The sequence below is a fragment of the Chaetura pelagica genome, unplaced genomic scaffold, assembly GCF_000747805.2.
Source record: "Chaetura pelagica isolate M959 unplaced genomic scaffold, ChaPel_1.0 scaffold90, whole genome shotgun sequence".
NCBI lineage: Eukaryota > Metazoa > Chordata > Aves > Apodiformes > Apodidae > Chaetura > Chaetura pelagica.
Genome location: NW_009953496.1, coordinates 7,564,788 through 7,590,818, shown reverse-complemented (window position 1 = coordinate 7,590,818; position 26,031 = coordinate 7,564,788). Strand labels below are relative to the sequence as shown.

Genomic DNA, 26,031 nt, shown 5'->3' with positions numbered 1-26,031 from the left:
TTTAATACCTGTTAGTCACAACCTTAAGTTCAAACTTACTTTTTGTCTATTACTAGGAAAAACAAGGGATCCCCAGTCAGCCAGAGTGGAATCTGAAATTGTGCCAAAAGTTACCAAAATGACAGTGTCTGGAAAGAAACAATCTATGGGATTTGAAGTTCCATGGTAAGCCAAGCCCATGTACATCAAGGTACATCAGCAGCTCTTCCTTCAGACTGATGCACCTGTAGCAAGTTTGCTGCTTCTTTTTTTTTTTTTCTATTTTTTTACAGCAGTTTTAGTGTCGCTCTCCAGAACTAACCATCTCAGCTTCTTGTTTGACTCACAATTACTTTCAGAAGATGGTACCTCACGTTTTGAGTTTAACAAATCCTTTCACTATGAATAGTGCAGAGAGATATCAGCTAGTCAGATTATTTAAACATCCGCTTCATAGAATACTGAACTTTCTTGGGGTTCGTTTATTTTAAATTTAGTTCTCTAAGTGGAATTATGAAATCAATAAATCTTAACTGTAATTGCTTGTTCTTCAAAGGAAGTAATACATTTAAGAATAATTTATGGGGAAAACAACAACTTAGGGCTAAACTTTGCCTTCCTCTTTTATTAAATTTAACAGGTGTCCAGGGTGCAACTGTTGTAGAGAAGAAGCTGCTGTTCCTTACACTTTAGGTAAATTAGAGTGGTTGAGCAGTATTTCTAATTTTATCCTGACTTGGAACTGTTGGAGGGATGTCTTGTGATAGAATGGAAACAGACATCTGGATCAGCCTGCCTACAACAGCAGCCAGCAGTGAATACTTAAAGAAATGTGCAAGGACAGGACATGTGTGTTGGGAATACAGCCTGTGAAATGTGATTGTGTAGCATTCTTTGGCTCCCCAAGAGCCACTTTTTTTATTAGACTATTTCTATTAAGAATGGTTAATAGATTTTTCTTACTTGGATACACTTGTTCTGTTGTTCATGGAATCATGGAATTGTCAGAGTTGGAAGGGACCTCTAGAGATCATCTAGTCCAACTCCCCTGCTAAAGCAGGATCCCCTAGAGCACATTACTCAGGACTGCATCCAGGCAGGTCTTGCATATCTCTGGAGAAGGGAGCTCCACAACCTCCCTGGGCAGCCTGTTCCAGTGCTCTGTCACTCTTACCATAAAGAGGTTTTTCCTCATATTTAAATGGAACTTCTTATGTTACAGCTTGTGCCCATTTCCCCTCGTCCTGTTTGAACCTGATCTTACAATAGCCACTGAGTCTGTGGCAAGAAATGCCATAATTCTTCCTCAGGAAGAAAATTTACAAGTGCCAGCTGTGCCAACATCCCACCTCATCCTGCAGTGTTTGTGGTTCTGATCTGGAAATATTTTTTGCGAGTAAGAGAGCAGCGTGGTGTTTATTTTACAGTGTCTTGTGCATGTTTGATAACTGAGCAGAAAGCAAGCAGTTGCATCTGCTTAGTCTCTTAAGCACATTTATTACAAGTTGTGAAGCTGATGCCATTTTTTCCCTTTATACTGCTAAATGCCATTGCTGAGAGCCATCACTTCCATTTAGCTACTTAGACACAATAAGATCCAAATGAAGAATTTCTGGGCTTTTCAAAACCCTCTTTCTGTGCTGTTTGAGAATTGTAATATGTGAAAGGGAACATTATTTTTTCTTTTTTCCCTTGCCTCTGCTCCACACCCTGGGTGTGACAACTGGACTTGATCACAAAATTCTCATCAATGTCATGGCACCTTCATCTTTGGTGTTTCTACTACAATTCTTTATAAACCAGAGTTTTTCATGGGACTTTTGTGGATTTAATGACTGCCACCCTTTGTGTGTGTGCCTGCTCCATAGGGAAGGAGGACATAAGGAGAATGCTTCCTCATCTGTAGGCTGGATAGGCTCAGTCTCTGAGGGAAGATGGTTGGGTCTGATATGCTTCTCAGCCACTCTGCTTCTCTTCAGGGACCCTGAAATAGTAGGTATAATGCTTACTTCCAGTTTAATAACATACTGGGTTTTTGTACTGAAAAAATTAAGTCTTCAGTACCTGGTGATTCCTTTAGATAGATCCTCAGTATTGTAAAGGTATTTTTAAATTCACCTCACTTGTTTAGTGGTACTGCTGAAGTATGAATCAAGAGCAAGCCTCTTCTGCTGTAGAAACAAGATGCATGTTAGGCATTTAGGTTTAAGTGGGAGGTAAGACATGTAAAAAGTTTGTTAAAGTAAATGAGATTTGGAGCACAGCCACTCAATGAATATGGAAGAAAACACAATTTAAATTGTTAAGTTATCTTTGTGCCTGAGGACTCCTGCTTCAAGGAGTCTGTGATGGCCAGCCTCCTTTAGTCTTTTGTACTGCAATCCACTGTGGAGGCTCTGCCAATGCATCAGGACCTTGACATGAGGAATAGGGGAGGGGGATCAACTGTAGCCTCAACTCTTATCAGAGTGACTATCAGAGTTGGGCTGTTATTTCTGCAGTTGTCTTCTGGATTATTGACAGCATAAGAATGAGTTGTCAGGGAAAAGAATGAATCTATGTTTAGTGACACCTAAGACAGATTGGTTCTTTTGAGTCTTTTCAGACCATTTTTATGTTATTGTGGCATTGATAAATGTACTGCAGAGGGTTTAAAATAATACAGATTTCTAATTACATAGTTTCTATCATTGACAAAAAGCACAGTGTTGTAAATCATTCATAGCAGTTTGGATTTTATAACACCTGTAACTGTGCCCTCCACTCTCACCCTCAAATATTTGTGTGGTGTTGGTGCAGACATCATTAGAAGGGAATTGTATAGTTTGTATGAACTAGTTTATCTGTCATTTTTACGGAATCTTAAAGATAACATGTGAACCATGGTTTTAAAACCAGTGGCCTAACATGAGCAAAAATAACTATTCCTTGACTAGATATTAAGTCTTTACAATTCATTCTTGTTATGAGATTCGACCTCATAAGAAGTGAATTTTATTCAAAATTAGTGGATTATTAAGTGTCATGTATTGCTTTGAGCAGTGATTGCCTTTGTTGCTGGGTATTCTTAGCTGAGTTGTCTACAGAAAATGGAATTTGCTCACTTCTGATAAATTGTTTTTCTGATGCTCTAGCAAACCTATCTACCAGGCTTTTTCTTCATGTTAAGTAATGAAAAAAGCCAGTAGAAGTTGTGAGAAAAAAAGTGATTATTTTAACCAGCCTGACCAATATTGTGTAATTAATGATTTTGAAAGGGGAAATAAATTTAGGCAGTCTTGTAATGACTGTTAGTACTCCGAAAGAGTCAGTTGTGTAAAAATAATTCACTAAGCGTCCAGACTAGAATATTGAAAATAATGTTTAAAAGCTAAATTATGCTGAGTTAATTTTCAACAGATAAGCTTTCAGATTTTTCTTTGAAGGCACTGTAGTGTGAACCTTTTAACAGTTGTGTGAGATTTAGTGTCTTCTAACATGTCTTAAATCAACATGTGTTGTATTTCTTAATTTTTCCCCAGAAAATTGTGATATAACATTTTACTCAGCTTACTCTTATGGTCCTTGTTGGCAAGGCAACATAGGCAATTTCTGACCTGGCCATTTTAAGCTTTGATAATGCTGCTCCTTGCCTGGCTTCTGGTTGTCTGCTAATAAAATCCTGTGAAAGCTCTTTTGACATTTTTACCTGAATGGTAAAATGGTTTTACATGGTCAGGGTTTCTTGAGTAGATGACCTCAGTGCACCTACGAGGTGCTTAATGGTTCTGTTGTTTTGAAGAAGTCAAGAGTTGGTTAATTAATGGCTCTGTGGTAGCCACTCTGTGATCTGGCAAACAGGTGTAGATGTTGGTTAACTGAGACTGCTGTTGGTAGTTCCATCAGGTTCTCATACTAAGGTAGAAGCAATTGGTTAGGAAGTGTTCTCTCTCCAAATACAGTTTGTTCTTGGTGTGGTGGTTCAACATAGCTCAGACTGAGTTGGAACTTTGCTACTAAAGATCCTTGCTAATGCTGTCGACTTGGTTATACCCTCCACTGCCTGGGTTAGCAAAATAGTAGGTATTAGTATGCTATTCCTATATGCTGTGTCTTCCGACAGAAATTTCCAGTTCAGTTATTTTGAAAAATCTTAGTGGAGGAGGTTTACTGGAAAGCATTTTCAATTCTTCTTTTTCATTGACTGGTAGAGAAAAATGCTAAGGAGCTTTATTTCTAATGTTACCTGGCTTTCAAGAACTGCTCAACTCATTCCCATGAGGAATAACTAACTGTCAGGATCTTGGTGCTCCATTTCTCTTCATGTGCTTCCATGAGACCAGAATTGTGCATTTCACCAGCCCATCTTCCTGTTCTGGTGCATGAGCAATAAACTGAGCAATAAACTCACTCTCCCTTCCCCAGTATTGGTCAGCAAGAAGCTAAATTATTTCCCAAGATGCTCTCTTTGTAGATGATGCACTCTATCCATTCTGGTGTTCTGCCGCTGAAATAGCAAGTTTTGGTTTATCATGGTTCAGCTTGTTTTCAGGCTTCCAAAACATGATAATATCTGAAATCTGTAGAACACTAAATGGAGCCATGCACTGACTCTTCAAATATTGCACCCCTTAAAAAGTAACAATGCTTAATGTTATGATGGCAGGAGTCATGTTTCACTCATTGTTTCACTTCTGTCTAGCACTTTTTCTTTGCACCACCCAAAATAAAAACTATTTGGCAGTCTTAGGCAGTGGTAGTCACAATAAAAGCTACTTAGAATTGAGTGAGTAGTTATTTTATCTGGCAATAACAGTGATTCTTTCAGGTGCTGTAGTTAGTTTGAATTCTGCCATTCAGCATCCATCATGTTTTTTGGAATCTTTATTGACTCAGGCTTTGGACTGCAAGAAGATCAGAGCATCTGGGATTAGAATCCCAGATCATTACCTAGCTAAACTAAATAAAATTGGGAAGCTTACTAATAACCTTTCAAAATATTTTTTTGTCTTTTGATAGGGTTGATGTGATAGTCTTCGAATGCAGAGTAGACTAACATGCTTGGGCTATGTTCTTTACTGAGAATATATGCAATGAAAAGGGACTAATTCAATGCAAATACCCCTGTGCAGACAGAATATGAGAAGTATTGTAGAGTAAAAGCAGAGATGTCACAGTGTGGTATTCTGAAGTACCAAAATAAGTAATTTTGTTTATAGAAGTTGAAGAGAGGAGAACTGGGCAGCTAATTGTGGTATATAAACAGAAAGCGGGAGGTAAAAAAACCTCACACTGGATGTGGAGACATTTGAACATGGGAGCCATGAATCTGTTCCATGGAAAACAGTTCACAGCATGGTGGTACTCCATTAGATTTCCAGTTTTCCAGGGGAAGAAGCCTTTTTTGCTTGGATAAAATTCTAAATGCAGTATTTTGTAGGTATTTTCAATATACTGTAATGGTCAGTAGTTTGTATATTGAAGTTTGCTGTGATATAATGTTGCCAGTCCTCTAGTAACTACTTCTGTTCCTGTCTCCCTCCTTCATTACTGCCTCACCAAGGAGCTCTGTCAGGCAGTAGGAAAGCTACTGCTCTCTTGGAAATGTTACTTAGTGTCTGCTTTTACTGGTAATCTTTTCCATAACAGGAAAAGAATCATATATTCTCAGAATGCCTGTGTAAATTAGGAAAATATCCTCATTTAGACATCAGAGGAATTTAGGATTATTTACTCTTAGGATTAGTATAGTGATCTGTGGAAGAACAGTGTTAGAGAAGAGGAGTTGGGGAATCCAAATCTCCTTAGTTGTAGAATCCTTGTTTTATGCATGTAACAGATTTTCTCAGTATTGATAAATGTAAATTGTCTTACGTAGCTCTGTATAAACACTGCACCTTAAATTGCATCTCAGGTATGTTTCCTGTCTGCTTTTCATGCTGTATATCTCTTCTCACTGCCAAATATTGCTCCGTTGAGCTGCAATACTTGTAGTGAATGTGGCAGCTGTTGTAGAATTGATGCTTCGAAGTTAGCTTGGGCTCTTCAGGTACAACTCTCTGTAGCTCCTCTGCACAACTGTCCTTTCTCTCCCTGTCAAAAGAACTGGCTGAGGGAAGCTTTTGTTTATCTATTTCATGTATTTTACAAGATTATTTCTTATCTTGCTTTTGTACACAGTTCTTTTCAGACAAGATGTTCAGAGCTGGTATCTGTGTGGTTTGTATCCAGCTGCTAATCGCTTCCACCTTAATGGGCTTATCATGTATTCTTTTTTCTGGGGCTTACAAGATAGTGAAGGGAAAACTAAGTTTCTCTCCTGCATTTCTATGGCTTCTTTGTCACTTGCATTCCTTGTATTGTTTTTTTTCCTCATAGTGTTGCTGAAGAAAATGGACACACTAACACGCCTCAGAAAGGACTGTTAACTGAAGACACCAGTGCAGCTTCTGGGGTACTTGAGGCAGTCTCAAAATCTACTCTTTCACCCCAAGAAGTGCAGGTTTCAGAAGAGCAGAATACAGTGCCTACTCCAGTAAAGAAGTCAAGCAAGACAAAACCACAAATAGATGTGAAAGCAGAGTTGGAGAAGAGACAAGGAGGAAAGCAACTGCTCAATTTGGTGGTAATAGGTAATACTGTTAAATTATATTTTTTGACAAACACAGAGATTAAAAGCTGCTGATTGAATCTGGAAGTGATACAGAAGCAAAACTGTCCTCTCTAGGGAAGGGAAAAGAGAAATCTTGTACTGTTTTCAGTCCTGTTGCCTGACCATTATTCTTTGGAGTGAATACATTTAGATGTCCTTGACTAGGACAATGAGCTTGACTTAGCTTCCTTTTCGCAGTATAGTAAAATATGCTTTGGTTTGAATTAATTCTTGCAGCCTGGCCTTTTTAGTATTAATTTTGAGGTGCTATAGAGCTGTCATGCTGACTGCTTCAATAAACTGTCTCTCTGTAGGTCTGTCTTACAGAATTGTGAAATTCTATGGATTGCATAAGCATTGTTAGTGCATATGATTTTCATGTTTCAGTGTATTTCTTCTTGTGCTATATTTAAAATGTGTAATACAAATTGATATAATATTTATTTCCCTCTATAGGACATGTTGATGCAGGTAAAAGTACTTTAATGGGTCACCTGCTCTACCTTTTGGGAAATGTGAACAAAAGGACTATGCACAAATATGAACAGGAATCTAAGAAGGCTGGCAAAGCTTCATTTGCCTATGCATGGGTCTTGGATGAAACTGGTGAAGAAAGAGAAAGGTAGAAATCTTTTTTAATGGGAATTACCTTTTTTTTCCTGAAAGAACAACCATCCTCAGCATCAGCCTAACTGATGCTGAAGAACATGGAGTAAGGCAGTCCCTATTGAATGTGCAACTACTGTTGTTTTTAAAAGAGGATACACTTTTGCAGCATTCCAGTATATAGCTAAACTTTAAATGGAATCATAGGATGATTTGGGTTGGAAGGGATTGTAGAGATCATCTAGTTCCAACTCCCAGTTTTACTGATGGGAGGCCTTTCATTTATGAAGTGCACATACAAACCTGTGTAGGGATGTGTGTATTGGGGGGGTTAAGTATGGGAAAGGGGGGAGCAATCCCAAAGTGACTGAACAGAAATTTTAAAAGTAGCCTGAGATCAGTTAAGGTTGGTGATAATGTAGTGGTAGCGTTGTTGTGACATTATAGTCTAAAGATGTAAACCAGGAAAAGCTGATGGGAGAAAGGTCTTAATCCTCATAGTTGTAGCTAGGTGTAAAACAGACAAACTTTCTCAAAGGTCTGTAATAGGATAAATAAACACTCTATTAACTCTGTTCTATTAAAACAAGCTACCTTTGATAGGATGTAATTAACATGTGAAACCAGAAATAGAGACAAGTATTTATTGCCTGTGAAGAGTAAAATGTTAAGAGAAAGTAAAGTTTGTGGAATAATTGTCCTGAGCCTTGAAAGTAATATCCCTTGGTCTGTGATTTCTTTTTGTATCCAACAGTTGTGCATTCAGGTATCAAATTCCTCTTCTGAAGATAAATTTTAATTATTAAGGGAAAAGTTTTCTGAGTTGGTCTTTTTAATTTGTTCTGTTTTCTCTTTGAGTTTTGTATTTTTAAAGAAAAACTTTATGGAGCCACCTGGAAATATTTGGTGTTTTGGGGTTGTTATTTTGTTGGGTATTTTGTCATTGGAAGTAGCATATTTTAAGTATCTGTACTAATGTGAGGTTTGTCCCTTGAAATTGCCTGTCTGTCTTCTTTGTCTGTAAAGGGAGATGCAGATGACTAACCCAGATACAGACATGTGCATGATAGCTTTTTGCATCTGATCAGATGAATCCTGTCCTGTGCAGAGCATGTGGTTGTTTCTGAGATGTGGAACTGTTCCCTCCTTGATAAACAGTAGCTGTGCATGTGGATCTTTGCAAATGTGTAATTGTATTCCTGTAATCCTGTGCCCTCTACTTTTTTATTCTTGCCCAAGTTTCTGTTACTCTGTGCTGCCTTTTCCTGAAAAGCTAAGATTTAAAAGTAGAATTGGTGGTTTAAATATGCAGCACACTTTTCATGTTCTCACTGTGCGTGTTCAGACATAATCTGTGGGTGCATGCAGTTAGTACTGCGAATTCTTGGTGTCTGTTTCTATGTGTCTAGAGCTGCTGAGAGGCAGCTCTAGAGGTCCGTTTTTCCATCAAGATTTTTTTTTTGTGCAAGCTAAATAAAATGAAAGCTATGAAGTGTATAATTAGCTTACTTAATATGTCTGTGAAGCTTTCAAAGCAGTTTTAATGGTGCATTGCATATATCCTTTGTTTAAGGGGAGTGACAATGGATGTGGGTATGACCAAATTCGAGACAAAGTCTAAAGTAATTACACTGATGGATGCTCCAGGCCACAAAGACTTCATTCCAAATATGATCACAGGAGCTGCACAGGTAGAGATGGTCTAAAACTTCTTTCTATAGCATTATTATTTGTAACTTTTTCTTATATGGGTTTCCTTCTTCTAAAATCTGAGATGAAAAGGAATAATTGATGGTGCTAAGATATCTTTGACATTTTCCATGTGTTTTCTAAACTTATATAAGAATGTGTTTCTTTAAAGGCATTTTCTTTTTTTAGAGGGGACATGAACTTGTTGGAGCAGAGTTTTATTAGGAAGTAATTTGAATACTAAGTTGCAGTTCGATAAAAACAGAGTTGCGCTTTGAAAGTTATTCAAATGTAGCATATGTCTGTTCAGCAACAAGTTCTGTGAAAGTCGTCTTGTAGGTAAAAATTTTAAGTGGTTTCGAGCTTGAAGAAAAAAAGATTTGGAGAGATCAAACAAAAGGCATCCTTCTCATTAACAATATCTCCTGTATGGGATGAAAAAACATAACATAGATAACAAAGTTTATGCATAATGCGTCTGTGTTGTCAGGACATCTGCAGAGCCTGCCTGCCACTTGCTTCAGGAGCAGTAAGTAAAGTCAACAGTATTGGGCACTACCGACTGAATCCAGTATGACACTTGACATTCTTGTATAGGTTAGTTATTTAGCTTATGGAAATAATAAATCAGAGGAAGGAAGAATAATGTGGTTACATAGCATAAAATTTGTGAATATTTTTCCACTTAAAGGCTCCCTTTTTAAAATCATAGAATCATAGAATGGTTAAGGTTGAAAGGGACCTTAAAGGTCATCAGGTTCCAACTTCCCTGCTGTGAGCAGGGATACCTCACACTAGACCAGGCTGCAGAAGCCTCATCCAATCTGGCCTTGAACACCTCCAGGGAGGGAGCATCTACAGCCTCCCTGGGCAACCTATTCCAATGCCTTACTACCCTCATGGTGAGGAATTTATTCCTGATGTCTAACCTTAATCTACCCTCTTATCGTTTAAAACCATTACCCCTTATCCTGTCACTAGCCTCTCTGGTGAAAAGCCCCTCCCCAGCTTCAGGCACTTGAAGGTCACCATAAGGTCTCCCTGGAGCCTTCTCTTCTCCAGGCTGAATAACCCCAGTTCTCTCAAATACTGGAATTGATTCTCCAAAGTAAAGGTGTAATCAAAGAGATTACTTTTTTTCCAAAGCTACTGTGCAGAGGTTTTAGTACTGCACATATCACTACAGTCTGAAATGTGGGTTTTATCTTAAGATCTCAGTAAGGATGAATACTGTTAGTGTGATTTTACAGATAGAGAACTATACTGTCAGAAGCCTGGTTTGCCACAAGCAGAGCCTGGATAAGAATGCAGACTTTGTGACCAAGTGGTTAGGCTGCAGAATAGTCAGAAGTTTGCAAATAATTGTGTAGAGCTTATGCAGTCATCTATATTGTGGAGTGTATTTTGTCAGAAGTTCAGGAGTTTTAAAAAAAGAAATGGTCTTTAGTTTTTAAACAGTGGAAAGTGTTGTCTCAGACATGCAATTTTCTTTACAAATTTAATTTAATTTAATTTTTCTTTTGTGGGAAAAGTAATACAGGGAAGAGTGTTAAGAGAAGACTTTCAGATGCCATCAAGGGTGTATCAGTTCAGCATAACCTCATAGCCTTCTATAGAATGTACCCTCAGCAAGTTTGCTGATGACACTAAGCTGGGAGGAGTGGCTGACACACCAGAAGGCTGTGCTGCCATTCAGAGAGACTTAGATAGGTTGGAGAGTTGGGCGGGGAGAAACATGATGAAATTCAACAAGGGGAAGTGCAGAGTTTTACATTTGGGGAAGAACAACACCATGTCCCAGTACAGGTTGGGGGCTGAACTGCTGGAGAGTAGTGTAGGTGAAAGAGACCTGGGGGTCCTGGTAGACAGGAGGATGACCATGAGCCAGCAATGTGCCCTTGTGGCCAAGAAGGCCAATGGCATCCTGGGGTGTATTAGAAAGGGTGTGGTTAGTAGGTCAAGAGAGGTTCTCCTCCCCCTCTATTCTGCATTGGTGAGGCCACATCTGGAGTATTGTGTCCAGTTCTGGGCCCCTCAGTTCAAAAAGGACAGGGAACTGCTCGAGAGAGTCCAGCGCAGAGCTACGAAGATGATTAGGGGAGTGGAACATCTCCCTTATGAGGAAAGGCTGAGGGAGCTGGGTCTCTTTAGCTTGGAGAAAAGGAGACTGAGGGGTGACCTCATCAATGTTTACAAATATGTAAGGGGTGAGTGTCAGGGGGATGGAGTTAGGCTTTTCTCAGTGATGACCAGTGATAGGACAAGGGGTAATGGGTGTAAATTGGAGCATAGGAGGTTCAAGGTGAATATCCGAAAAAATTTTTTTACTGTAAGAGTGACAGAGCACTGGAACAGACTGCCCAGGGAGGTTGTGGAGTCTCCCTCACTGGAGACATTCAAAACCCACCTGGATGAGTTCCTGTGTGATGTACTCTAGGTGACCCTGCTCTGGCAGGGGGGTTGGACTAGATGATCTCTCGAGGTCCCTTCCAGCCCCTAAGATTCTATGATTCTATGATTCTATGATTCTATGATTCTATGATTTTTCTTTTGTGGGAAAAGTAATACAGGGAAGAGTGTTAAGAGAAGACTTTCAGATGCCCCAGCAGTTGTATCAGTTCAGCAGAAGCTGAGGCTGGCCAAAAAAGTGTTGGTATCTCTGTGTTCCCTCAGCTCTCAGGATGGTGAGGAGCTGGTCTGTTCTGGAGCCTGTTAAGGAATTGCTGAAATTTTGCAAGCTTCTGTTGCCTATTTGAGTAGGCTGAGCACTGAAGCAATGGGTAGAAGACAGCAAACATGGAAATGGCTCTGATGCCATTTTATCATGGAGAATTCTGTTAGGAGGTGAATCCCCAACTGAATCCATAAGATGCAAATCAGCCGTATCAGGGTCAGGATCTGGTCTTTGATACATATAGTTAATTCATATAGGTCTAGAGGTACAGTTTTTATACTTTAGAAAATACAGGATGTCCTTTTTTGTGGGACAATTTCACCGCAATTCAATGCTGAGGCTGAGAGCTGTGGGGAAATTCAGCCCTCCTCTTTTTGCCATTCCCATGCGTGCAACCTCTGTGTGAGTTGTGGGGATTTCATGCCCAGGATGAGGTGAGGGGAATTCAGAGCCAGGGCAATGTGCTGTCTCTGTTCCTTCTCCTGGCATCCTGAAGCATAAACATGTAAGAAAAAGGAGAAAGTACCACTTTTTCTTCTCTCTCTTTCTATTATGTCCATCTCGTCAGCCCTATGACATTTTCTTACACCTACCTCTTGTCTGCAGTTCAAATCTGTTGCTGTTGATCAGTACATGATGATGGTCTAATTAGCTGTTCCTTACCGAAGCAGGGAAAGAAGAAGAAGAAATATTAGCAGCATTTAAGACTAATAGCAAAAAAATGTGGCTTTTTCCTGTGCTTTCATGCTGATTTCTGTGCAGTACTGTAGACTGTGATACCTACTTGCTGTTAGTACTGCTGCTGAGAGTTTGCCTAGGTGATAAAATAGGCTACTTTTCCATGTTGGCATGTTCCAGTGTGAAGTGGACTGTGAAGCATCCACATGCAATGTGCCATCATTTGGCTGTCCCAGTTGTATAGTGAGGTGACTTGTCTGTAGTTTTTGCAGCTGCTCCCTGAGAAGGTGTGCATGCTGAGGCAGGGAGAACTGGATATTGTGTACGTACCTGTTCTTAAGCTTCTGGAACACAGGTCGTTTTTGTTTTTAGTTGAGGTCTGTGCAAAACATTAATCATGGGTCGTTTGAAGAAGAAAGATTCCCAAAACCAAGAGTTGGCTTATGTTTAACAGAAAATAATGGTTTATGATGTGGGAATGACATAATGCCATAATAGCTCACCAAAGTGCATGAGAAAGATAGAACTGAGCAGTTCCAATCACATTAGAAGCACATCAGGCTTCTCGCTGTGTAAAGTACATTTTGTGTGAAATGTTGCTTATTGACTTATTAATGTGATTGTTTACCCAGATTATTTCCACTTCTTAACCACTGTACTTTTTAATCTAGGCTGATGTGGCTATTTTGGTTGTGGATGCTAGCAGAGGAGAGTTTGAAGCAGGGTTTGAGACGGGTGGACAAACTCGAGAACATGGATTATTAGTACGCTCTCTTGGAGTGACACAGCTGGTTGTTGCAGTCAATAAAATGGACCAGGTACATGCTTATTTTTTTCATTTAATTGAAGGATTTCCAGCTAGGATTGTAGACCTTAAGTTTAAGGGTCAGCATTGTGAAACTAGTAGTACTTATTTTTTTTCTTTCTTTTGATTCTCAGCTCTATCTCTTCCATTTATACTTCACAATACATTTATTTTTATTTATGGGTGTATTTTCAAAGTACACAGAAGGATAGTTTTGATGCTAAAATGAGTAGAGTTCCCTCTCATACTTGTGAAAATCTCAATGAAGCAGTTAATCCGGTGGCATCTGCAAGGGCATCTTGGTGGTCACTCAGGTCAAGACCCCCACAGCTTTATTTAAATCTATAAAATGTGTTACACATTACTAGCTGTGTTTTAGATTCTTACTGTGTTCTATATATTTTTGCTTAATCTGAATTAGGTGTAAACTTCAAAAGGAAAAAAGTGCTGTTCTGTGACAAATCACACTAAAGGGGTTTGCAAGTTCAGAGGTGTGTTGTTTGCTCTCAGTACTTATTATGGTGTATGCTCTTAGGTATTCAACTGTGAATCCACCTGGAAATCTCCTATGTATAAATTCATTTGGTGCTTTGTGAGAAGAGCATCCACCTGTACTGCAGAGTTGATGACATGCCAGCTATATGTTCAAGTCATAGTTAAAAATCTAACAATTTTATTATCATAATCTGTTTTCTCTTTTAGGTCAATTGGCAACAGGAAAGATTTCAGGAAATCACGAGTAAGCTTGGCCAGTTTCTTAAACAAGCTGGTTTTAAGGTAATGTAAATTTCAGAGATCTTTGTTGCTTTGTTCAGGCACTTGAGTAGGATGAGCTTTTTTCACAGGTTATTTTGTGTCATTTTCCTACAACTACTCTGTGCCCATAGTATAGCAGATTGCTTTTCTTACTGGTAGGGTGTACACTGAGCCCTCAGTAGGTTTATTAAGTTCTTTTAATACTCTTTCTGTCTTCATCTTTGTGTAAGTCTGTTGAACCTTTAGGGCTCTTATCTCATATGTAATTTCTTGGGATTGTTGTCTACAAAGCAAAACAGACCAAGAGTCATCTGTCTTAATGTTCAGGATTGCCTAAGTGACAGTAGAGAGTTTATACCAGAGCAGGTGTCAAGGTAGATTCTGAACTCATAAAAGCACTCTCCATTTGCCATTTCTGACTGCTCCTCTCACATTTCCTCAGTTCTAACTTCTATCCATTTGGACTGGCTGTGGCCATCCTGAAATCCCTATGTGTCTAACAGCAATTCAAACCAAAGCTTTGGCTGTCAGATGCGGAATTGGAGTTTGTCTTACCTGAACTCAGTTTGTAGTTGTTAATGTTGCTATCAGTATGTTTAAATATCCGCAACTCTTTGTTGGAACACTGTGATCAGGCAAGAGGTAAACAGAAAGGAAATGGATCCACCAAGTCATTTGCCTCCTCCAGGGGAATGACAAGTATGCCTGCTATTCTCTTTTATAGCCTAGATGTGTAATATTGAGTATGTTGCTTCTGCTAGAAGATTCTGTTGTTAGTGTATGCTTAACTTCTGGTTTTTTTCCTAATTAGGAGTCAGATGTGGCTTATATCCCAACGAGTGGCCTTGGTGGTGAAAATCTGGTCACAAGGAGTCAGTCAAGTGACCTCACACAGTGGTATAAAGGGAAGTGTTTGTTAGAACAAATTGGTGAGTGCAATTTTCCTCATTTAAAGACTAATATATCTTAGTCCTGTGTATGTCAAAACTGTTACTTTGGGGGAAATGTCGGACAAAGTCTTTGGAATGCAATGTAGTTGATTTGAATCTTAATTGAGAAGCTGCTGATATACTTATTGAATACAGACATTCTAAAAGATCTTACCAATTTATTTGCAGATTCTTTCAAGCCACCACAGAGATCAGTGGATAAACCATTTAGGCTGTGTGTTGCTGATGTTTTTAAAGGTTGGTTGTTTTTATAGTATTTTCACTGTCTTTTCACTGATGTTTAACACAAATGTTGAGAAGTCATGTAAAAGTAATACGTAAATTAGCACCTTTAAGTGTATCAGTAGTCTTGAACAGGATTAGTAAGTTTTCAAGCACTGTTCTTTGTTAAAGTTTAGATAGTACCATTAGGGAAGAAACACACTGAAAAAGAAATTGAGGAAGAAAATCTGCATGACCAGCCATGTATTTCTTGATTCTGTAGGCCAGAATTTGGGAGCTTCTCTTTCCCAAACTAGTTGTTGTTGCCTAAATTAATGTTTCTCAAACTTTTTACAATTATGGCTTTGGACTCTCTTACCTTCCTCTCCCAGATTTTAAAAAAGTTTTAATTGTTCCTTTTATGTTTGCTGTTGTAAATAAAGATGAATTCCTTCATTTTCTTATAAAAATCTGGGAGGTGAGGTGGGAGACTCGGGTGGTGGCAGTAAAACTGTTATAACCAACCAAAGGATTTCATGAAAGGCAGTTAGCTGTTGCTTAGCACTAATATATGGTTATGATATGGACAGGTATCTATTACTAGTTCTTATTCCCATTGTCTGGAGAAAATAGACTGCCCTGAGGTTTTCATAGTAAAATTAATATTTTTGTTCAGTTAAATGCCCTTACATTTACAGGTAATTTAAAAGAAATAAGGTTAGTAACACTCATCCCATTTGAAGCATTCAGGAGGTTCCTTGAGAAATGTTGCACACTAAATGACAACAGGATTTCAAAGATTGTAAATATTTGTAATCAAATGTTATTAATGAAGTTAATATTTTAAAAGAAATTTTGCTTTATATATAGGATGTTTATAGGGGAAGTACAAACAAGCCAGGTCAAAATATTAATTGTAATTAGAAAAAGTTTTGTGCAGTTTTCATGTGGGTCTTTGAGGAAACACTAGATGCTCTACATGCCCTGGCTTAGCTGACGTAAGGTACTGAAGCTATAATGTTAAATATTGAAACCTTGCATGAGATTTTACCCCAGTGTGTTACCACTAGTTTAGTCATCTATGCCATCACTGTATTTTTTTATTTATTTATTTTTAATGTTGTGAGCTGTGTGAAAGTGTGTTAGGATTATTGATTGAGATCTTTCAAAATACCATCACAAGTTTTTGTTGCAGTAATCATTCTTGTGTTGAGCTACATTTCACAAAATAAGCAATTTTGAATAAATCTGTTTTATGGTAAAGTCTGACTTTTTGCTAAAATATGCAAAAAATTAATGGCTGTGAAAGGGACTCAATTTACATCTACAGGGTTTATCACTAAATGTGGCCTTTTAGGTGTTTTTCAGACTATTTTTTTCTTACTTGATGATCTTGAAACTTAATTAACTTGGATGCCAGGTAGCTACAGGTACGAGTAGATGAAGCAACAGTTTTTTTCAGCTCTATTCCAGTGCCTGTGGGAGCTGTCCATAGAAGTATGTAAAAAGTGAGAGTGCTGAGTGTACTCTTATGTAGTTTGGAAAACCCCTTTCTTTAAGGTTACCCACATATATGATTCATGTACCTCAGACTGATTTTAGCTGTTGTCCTTCATAGCCCTAACATTCTCTCCAGGTAAACAAGAGGTCTCTATAAATTCCTTCACTGCTGCCTCAGTCTCCACTTTCCAAATCATAATGCTGTCTAGAGTATGACTGGGCCTGACTATAGAAAAGCCTCATCCAGCAGCCAGACCCTGAGGATAAGCTACATGTCCTATTAGAGCCAGAGTACCATGGTACACAAAATCAGGCCATTTTTTATGCCCTAATTCTGTCCCTCACTATCTATTTTGTACTTGCATTGATTTCCTTGGGAGCTGAAGGAACTTGACACTTAGCAGGAAGCAGTCAGCATGGGAGAGGGCAAAGCTTCAAACATCACACTGGTTTACCAAGCCAGAGCTGGTGATGATGTGAAAAAAAGATAAATGGTTCTTGATTGTGCTTCAGGGTGGTTGGGAACGTGGAACCAGTTCATGTTTCTGGTTGCCTGCAAGTGCTTGCAGAGCCACCTTTGTGGCTTTGTGTACCATAGTGCCATGGTATGTGTACCCTGACTTGGGAATTCTTTTCCAAGCAAGTATCTGCTTCTCCAGTTTTCTGTTCTTTTGACATCTGATGTCATCTGTTAATTGTCTGCATTCATCTCATTTGCTGGAATGAGCAGAGGAAAGATAGTTTGCTGACATACTGGGAGTATTATTCCAGCTAGATAGATGGAAGCTTTCATCGATAATGGTGATGAATGCAAAAGAGCAAGTTGGTAGTAAATGACCTCCAGATTTGGGGTCAACTTGTTCTTTTGAATTCAAGTTTAAATTAAATTTCTAATCTAATATGACACACAAAATACAAAGATGCTTGCTTATCTCTGAATTCTCATGTTCAGCAAAAGGTACAGTTATGTATCGATACTGAAAATGTCATTGTAGAATCACTTCTAGGGATTTTTTTTAAACACACCTCTAAACACATGCTGAGGAGATGAAGCGTTTCTTAAGGTGTGTGTGAGTAAATGAGGACATCATGAGGACAGTCAAACGTTGGAATAGTCTCCCAAGAGAAGTGGTAGATTCCCCCACACTGGACAGTTTTAAGTCTCAGCTTGACAGGTGCTGAGCCATTTCATATGAACTATAGTAGTACCTAGTTCCCTTCCAGCCTGGCATTCCATAATTCTATGATTCTAAGAAATGTGCACATGTAGCACATCTATTGAAAATAACTGACATATCATTGAAATAATGAACAGAGTGTTAGGACATTGAGAAAGAAAAACTTAGTAGCTATTTTGTTCAGAAATAATTAAGTCATCCACAATTATAATAGATCTTCATATTAAATAGAACTGAATCAATCTTTGACTTTCCAGGAGTTAAAATAGTATGCAGACAGAGCATGAAGGATGCTGGCTCACTTAAACAGTAAAAGGCATAGGAATTTGCACTGGTATGCATGAGAATTTTTATGAGAAGTCTATGGTTGTTTGTTTTTTTTATTGTAGTGAGAAAGTGATGAATTAAATAAAATTTAAAAAAATTAAGAAACTTAATCTAATATTGAAAAACTGAAAAATATTTCTTTATGTTCCTACATTTGTTTTAAGAAAGATATTTCTCTCTTAGTTCTGAAAAACATAAGACATAGAGTTTTTGAATCTGATGTTTCATTTTCATTATGATGCATAGCTGGCTAACTTGCAAGTGCTGAACACTCTACTGGGAAAAAAACACTGCATTCATTCTATTAAAAACTTATCTATGCATTGCTGAAGAGCTGATTTGTGATGGGAAATTGACCTTACTATGACATTTATTGAAATTATTACTGTGTTTATTACAGATCAAGGATCAGGATTTTGTGTGACTGGTAAAATAGAAGCAGGCTATATTCAAGTTGGAGAAAGACTTCTGGCAATGCCTCCCAATGAAACTTGCACTGCAAAAGGTACAGGCTTTGTTTACTTTCAGGTCAATACTGGGCTAGAAGCAGTTACTGAAATGGTAACAGACTGTCAAACTGATACTAACTGTCAAACATAAAATGTGAAAGCATAAAACGAATTTCTTTAGATGTGACTGTCTCATGTATAAATATGTCTATGAAGACTATGTGAAATCTTGCTTTTTTTTTTTACCTCTTACCATATCAGATACTCCAAGTGCTACGGCCTCATGGCTTTTGACATTGCTTTATGAAGAACTTGTAAAAGCATCTGAGTTCCAGCAATGTCTATAAAAATATGCAGTACGGGAGTCATCAATATTCAGCTTTGCTGTGGAGTGTTACTGCTATTAGGAAGTGTGAGAATGTTGAACAACCTTTATTCTTACATATTAGGTGTGAAAAAGCTTGAGAATTAAATTTCTGCTGTTTGGTGTTGATGACATTTGTCACTGATCCTATTGTAATACATAAACTTTCAGGATATCATAGTCCTGAGCAACTGCAAAAGAGAAGACAATTTGATTTAAATGTCAATAATTTGATTTGTGAAAAGAGGACTAGCTTAGTCAAGACATTAAATGCTTAGCTATTTCTTGATGAAGCTTGCTGCCTTTATACTGCAAAGTTGGTTTTGTTTCATAGGCAAACAGAAAGACAAAATATATTTTTCCTACATTGACGAATGAATAAAAAACTAAACCCTCAAAAGAAATGAATATGCTTCTGTATCTAACTGTTTAGCCTGATTTCAGCACTATGTTGGTTCGACTGTTCTGTTCCAGAACCAGCTCGTTTGGTGCTAATTTGGGAAGCCCTTCAGCGTGTCTGTTTACACAGTTGTATGCACATTGTTTGCATGCCCAGGAATGTCACAATAACATGGGTGAATATGGTATCAGACCATTGCAGCCATTCCTCTCTTTTGGGAAAGGAGGAAGTAGCATGGAAAAAAGATTTATTTTGTCTGAGTATCCCCAATGGTACAGTTCTATGATTTCTCTTTTGTACTGCCTCTCATATGATGGAAATTCAGGTGAAGTTTGGGGGCATTATTTCATTAAGCATGTATTATTTATATTCAATATAAAGAAGAGGTAATTTAATTTATCAGGCAATATTTACTAAAGGTAGAGTGCACATTTGGATTCCAGTTTTTCATTTCAAGAGGCTGAGTTTCACTGATTTTGTGAGAATGACATGTATATCTGAAATAATTACCAACACTGCTTAAAAAACAGTATTCAACATGCTTGTAGTTGAATGATGCTTTCTGGCGTGTTTTGGACAAGTGGTTTTGAGAACAGATTTTCAAAACAGTAAATACAATCTGTATAGAAATAGAACTAGATCTTATAAATGTGTGCAGTATTTATAAAAAGTGGTTTGTTTTTTCTTTCCTTCTTGATGTCTACTACAAACCTCAGAATGTTAAGTCAGGTACCATTAGTTTTGTCCTCACCCACCAACCAGGTTGTCTTCTGAAGCAATTAAAATACGTCAAAATCAGAAAAAAATTACTTTTAAGGATGCTTTCTGATAGAGACGACACTGTGAGCGAAAGGCATCAGTTACTCTTTTTTTATGAAAGAGTCAGCAAACCCACTTGAAGTAAATGAAAGTTGACATAGTACCATTAAAGTATCTGAAAGATGCGGTCTAGGGTGTGCATGTGCCTCAAAGGATGGGTGGGGCAGATATGGAGATATTAGTACCACAGTATTTTCAGGACTGCGTCATCGGCGCACTGTGACAAGTGCCAGGTCCTCTCCTCTGGCTGAAATAAAGCCATGTTATTCTGCAGGGTGGGGTGGGTCCTCACCAAGGGGAAAAAAAAAGCTTCCTCAGTCTTCTCAGTTAACAAGCTTTTACTCTTAACCCATTCATACTGAAAATTGATGAGTAATGGTTGATGAAGCACAAATGGCCCAAACAGAGCTGTTTGTTTGTAGCTCAGAACCTAGGTACTTCACTGAGAGGTTCTGTTCTTACTCATTTCCAGGAATCACACTGCACGACGAACCAGTTGATTGGGCTGCAGCAGGAGATCACATTAGTCTCACTCTGACCGGCATGGATATCATCAAAATCAAGTGAGCAGAACTGGGTTTCAGTCTAAGTAACGGTTTGTTTTTAATGAAAAGCTTTATAACTATTACACTTAACAATCAGCGGTTTACTTGAAGAATGATGTGGCTACCAGGATATTTAAAACCAAAGTGATGCATATCACCTGGCTTGCATGTGCAAACGTTGGAAACATCTGCTACATGTACAACGGCAACCTTAGAAGAGAACTGTTAGTTTTTATATTTTGCCCTGCTGCAGACACTTCAAAAACTTTTTCATTAAGGCTTGTCTTTGGCCATTTTAGTTGCTGGGTTAAGTAAATCCCTACTGCTAAATAAAGCAAAATATTTTTTGAGAGCTTATTGGATCATAAGTAATTCTAAAAAACACATCCAAACAACTACCATTGCATACCAATAAGTAAATCTGGACAAGTGGAATCAATGGAAATTTTACTGAACACATTTAGCTGCTTGTAACATTTGTTTTGGTAAATGTTCTTTTGACCCTTTTTGAGGGGGGCTGCAACATTCAGTGAGACACAGCAAATCTCTGTCTGCTTCAGCCTATAGGTTTCATGCTAAGCATTAGCCTCCAGCTTTTAGATATGTGTCAGTTGCTGTTCAGGCTAGAAAATTGGATCCATTATTTGTTCAACTTCTTTACATTCCAGCTGGAATTCAGACAGTAAACTTACAAGCTACTGTTTGAAAAACTCCTTGCATTTATAGTTTTGCAGATTTATGCTCTACTTTTAAGGGAAAAATACGGGCTTTTCAGTTTTGCCATTTCAGAATGCAGTGTGATTCTCTGTGGTAAATGGGGGTGAAAAAAAAGTCTTATTCCACTTGCTGAATGAAGGCTTGAGTCAATTTCTTACCTTGGTGTCATTCATCTTTTGGAGAGATGTTAGATTTGTCAAGAAAAGCTATGAAGTTTTAAGTCCTTTTTATTTTGATGAAATCTGATTACATCTGATGCATAGGTTTAATCATGCTGCTTGTTCTCTTCAGTCATGTTTTTCTGGGTGGGATTAATTTTCCTTTCATTTTAGACAGCTAAAACTAGCCATTGTGAAAAAGCTGTGTCTAGTCGACCTTATTGACTTGTAACAACAGCAGCTTTCTTGTGACTCCATATAGAGCTTTTTGGAAATGAGTGCTGTTGAAAGCTGAAATTTTAGAAGTCCTGATCGCAGTGTTCCTTTATCTATAAAATAGTTGAGTTGCAGACAGCAGCAATGCAATTTTGGGCACCCTGCATTATTTTATGCTATTGATCTGGAACAATTAATCTCTGAATGAAAGTCTGATTCTTCAAAGTACCTATGCACAGGAAACAGTGACATTTTTAGAAACTGATTAGCAATGGACGTAAGCGTTCACTGAACGAGACAGAGCTCTTCATGCATACCCACAAAATACTGTAGACATTGTCTAGGAATTAATTTTGCTACAGGTCTAATACAGTCTTGCAGACACCCCCCGTTTTCTGCCCTCCCATGTTATATTAAAGTGATGTTGTCTTTGCTTTGGTTGACTTAAAATATTTATCTTTTTCTTTTCTGCAGTGATTAACATTTGAATGTCCAATTTTGTTCTGCTCTCTTGCAGTGTTGGCTGTGTATTTTGTGATCCCAAAGAACCCATTAAAGTTTGCACTCGTTTCAGAGCTCGGGTTCTCATCTTCAATATTGAGGTTCCAATCACTAAAGGATTTCCTGTAAGTCTCTGGAAGTTCCTGTGTTCATTACAGGTTGCTCAGCGCTTTTCCTCCCTGTGTTAGACCGCCCAAGTATGAGAGACATTTAACATCTAGAAATGGTTCTGTCTTTCCAGAGGAAATGGATTCTTCTGTAATTTGAAGAGGCTGTAAGGGGCTACCTTGGCTGCTTATGCATATTCTTACTGGCTTCTAATACATAGCCAAGCCATTTCAGAGAGCAGGAGTTCCACCACAGTCAGGCCCATCTGTTCTTTAGAAAGGTTGCGCCTTGTAGGACTATAATGATGCGCTTAGTTGTAAGATACCTTTTAAAATAAAATATCAGTTCATGCTAGAGAACTGCACTGATGTGGCAAAAGCAGAGCACTTAAGAATGAAAAATGTATTCATGATTAATTAATACATGACCCTTGTGTCATGGCTGTAGAGATCACAGAGTTTAAGAACTGGGGAATAGTTACTGAATGTGAGCCAGAGACTCCTGTGAGAGAAGCTTTATAAACATTTGTTTAAAAAATTAGCCTTAAAAGAAGTTGATGTTTTTAAGTATGAAGACCTAGGATTTCTAATTGTTGTAGAATGTTTAATAACTGAAAAAAAAATTTTTAGGTGCTTTTACACTATCAAACCGTAAGTGAGCCTGCTACTATTACAAGACTCTTGAGTGTCCTGCACAAAAGCACTGGTGAAGTGACAAAGAAAAAACCTAAGTAAGTGTTTTGAATCATTACTTAAGAAATAAGCTGACTTTTTATTAATATACTGTATATCAAACAGGTTCTATTTTGAAACAATAATGTTTTTTTAAGAATATGCTTTCATTTTTTTAGATGGTTTCATGTTTAGGTTTCAAAGTGCTGTACGAAGTGAAAAACTCCTGCCCACTTAATAAATACTGAGCACCTGATAAGTAAAATATAAAAACTTGCCTAAGGTCACTTGTGAAATTGGGAGTGAAGCCTAGATCACTAGCCCTGCACTTAAAGGTTTTCTTTTTTTAATTATGTTTTTTTACATTATCTCTCTTCTTCCTGCAGTAGTCCTTGGTATAATTCTGCAGATGGGTTACTGTCTAAAATAAATCCAACTAGAGAGTGCATCAGAGAAAAAGAGATTGAAGGAGTATTCCCATACAAGTTTAAAACATGGGAACATCCCTTTAGTTATTTAAACCTGTATTTGGGTACAAATGCTATTTGATAAAAAAATATTCTTAGAATAATCCTTCTCAGGAAATTGCATGGCTGCAACTGTTGCTGAAGGGTAATGGGAAGAAAAATTGTGATTTCTACAGGGCAGTGAATTGGCTCTGTAGTCATTGGATTTGAAAAAATACTCGATTTCTACTAGAGGAAAAAAAAAGGTACTAATGAGATAGTTAACTTCAAAACAATTTGCTAAATGTGAGGTGGATGCTTCTCTAGAAGTTTTTAAAGAAAACTTGTGGGCCTTTTTAAAGGTGTGCTTCATGCAAATGAGTTTTCAGTCTGGTGGCTTGGGTTATACTTGAAATCAAGCATGAACATTATACTTTTGGCTTTTTAAGTTCATGTGTCCCATTTATTCACTATTCAATTTTACGTATGCATATACTTTATATGAGTTTTCTGCTTATTTACCTGCAGGTTCTTGACTAAAGGTCAGAATGCTCTAATAGAACTACAGACTCAAAGACCTGTTGCTCTGGAGTTATATAAAGATTTTAAAGAGCTTGGAAGGTTTATGTTACGCTACAGTGGTTCCACTATTGCTGCCGGAGTTGTCACAGAGGTATGGCATTTTGTAAAGGACTTTCTATACTGTAAAGGAACAGTGTTTATTTTCACATGGCATTTAGTTTTTATAATTAAGACCTGGTTTACATCCTTCGGCATTAAAAAGGTTAATTTATTCTACTGAAAAGTAGTGCTTCAGCAAGATGTGAGGAAATCTTGCTGTGGTTCTGTTCAATTTATTAGGAGCAAGAGTCACTGAAATTTTTGAATGTTGTACATTTGTCTCTCTGTCTCAAGCTAAAAAATAACCATTATTTTAACATCCATCAGTATTTCTGAAATCTAATTGTCTGTATAAATATACCAGAAGTAGTTTATAAATAAGAAGAGCTGGCCATTTTTCTTGTGGCTTGTTTGGGTCCCGGATTTTTTCTGTTTGCATTAAAGACAATTGTACATTTGATTCTTGCCAGTGTCCACAGACATTTTCTGATCCTGTGTGAGAGGAGGCTACGGCTGTGGGGCTACATAAAATGTTTTACCTTCTATTAGGAGCAAAAAATATCTCTGTTGCTTTAAAAAATATTGCCTTGATTTTTGGATTAGAATTTGAGTCCTAATTCTAGGCCTGAGAGAGAGCAACTTAGTCACATTAACCAAGTTCTGGTACTGAGACTTAAAGCTGAGTCATTTAATGTCAAAACTTGGAACTAGAATGTGAGAATTTCTGGCTTCTCCCTGTGTGCATAGGAATGATGTGCTAGGTCTGTCAGAGACTCTGGACCTTATGGAAGCTTTAATGCTCTTAACAATCTGTCTTAAAAAGGATCCAGAGTTAGGTCTTTAATCCTGCACCCGTTTTTAATGAAATTTAACTTGAAGGGAATGTTGTTCCATGTAGATCTATGATGCCCAGTGTTTGTAGAACTGGGGACTAAATAACTGTGATTGTAATTTGGGAATGACTATTTTAGTACTCACTGTCTCGTTACAGAGAATCTCAGAGCAAACTTAATTTTTCCACAGCCAACTATATCGCATTAACAAAAGCTGTGATCATTTTACATTTTGTACTTCATTTTTCACCATAGGATTTTTCCTGTTTGCTTATATTTTTAGATTAAAGAATGACAGTGGTGCCAGAACTTCTACCGTCCAACCAAAATGCAATCAAATGTCCAAACTTCTGTTTAAGAATTCAGTTGAAGGAACAAGTGCAATTATTTGGGGAGAAGATGATGATGACAAAAGTTAACTCTTTTGAGATGTCTGGGGAGCCCTACATCAGTCTCTCCCACTGCAGAACAAGATGCCAACTGACAAGGAACTGCTAACATTGCACTTCTCAATCTCAAGAATCTCATGTGGTTCTCCATGTGGAATTTAGCCCTTAGGGAGCTCAGTGGAAGAATCTTAGAAAGCTAAATTAGAGAAAAAGATGATGTATCATCATGAAACAAACTCCTTACTTCCAGACATAAATTGTTTACATATTTTCTTTGATTTGCTTTTTTTGCTGCACATTAATTCAGTAAAATAACTTTATTGGTCTAATATATTTTTAAGTCTGAATTGAATGCATATTCAGGGAAAGAAAGAGCTATTTACTTTGGTTTCAAGAGAATGGCATGTAGTATTATCCCAGGATTGTTTTCCCTGTACCAAAATTTATTTAAAAAGAGAAGTGTTCTTTTGCTGTGTAGTGGAAGCTGTGCCAGCATTGGCTAATTTTATTTTTTAAACTGTAAGAATAATAAAATAACTTTGTCTGAGCATAATTTTTGTCTCCTTTATCTTTTGTTATTTGAACACGTGTAAAATGTGTTAAATTATTCTTTACTTTTCACAGCTAGGAAGTTTCAGAGTAAACTTACGAGTTAGAATGCGAAACTGGCACACAACTTGTCTTTCTGTGGAAATAATTTCAGCTTTTCTCATGTTACTCAGTGCAGCTAGTACACAAACACATCTCTTTCATCTAGACTTAGTGGTCTTTTGAACAAAAGCTGGCAGTTTAATCTTGGTGTGTATGCTAAAGCCAGGAT

The 26,031-nt window shown here is 37.7% G+C and overlaps 1 protein-coding gene across 1 annotated transcript in view; it reads left to right on the top strand.

Moving 5' to 3' along the window:
- The window catches only part of HBS1L (HBS1-like translational GTPase), an 89,240-nt gene extending 63,479 nt beyond the window's left edge, over positions 1-25,761 (top strand). The window contains exons 5-18 of the mRNA XM_009999228.1: positions 57-165; positions 6,337-6,590; positions 7,067-7,232; positions 8,790-8,907; positions 12,929-13,075; positions 13,765-13,839; positions 14,630-14,747; positions 14,937-15,005; positions 18,375-18,479; positions 20,479-20,569; positions 22,160-22,268; positions 22,881-22,981; positions 23,897-24,041; positions 25,106-25,761. Coding sequence (XP_009997530.1) covers positions 57-165; positions 6,337-6,590; positions 7,067-7,232; positions 8,790-8,907; positions 12,929-13,075; positions 13,765-13,839; positions 14,630-14,747; positions 14,937-15,005; positions 18,375-18,479; positions 20,479-20,569; positions 22,160-22,268; positions 22,881-22,981; positions 23,897-24,041; positions 25,106-25,117 — 1,619 coding nt within the window. The 3' untranslated portion in view covers positions 25,118-25,761. The remainder of the gene's footprint in view (positions 1-56; positions 166-6,336; positions 6,591-7,066; positions 7,233-8,789; positions 8,908-12,928; positions 13,076-13,764; positions 13,840-14,629; positions 14,748-14,936; positions 15,006-18,374; positions 18,480-20,478; positions 20,570-22,159; positions 22,269-22,880; positions 22,982-23,896; positions 24,042-25,105) is intronic.
- Positions 25,762-26,031: the final 270 nt, after the last annotated feature.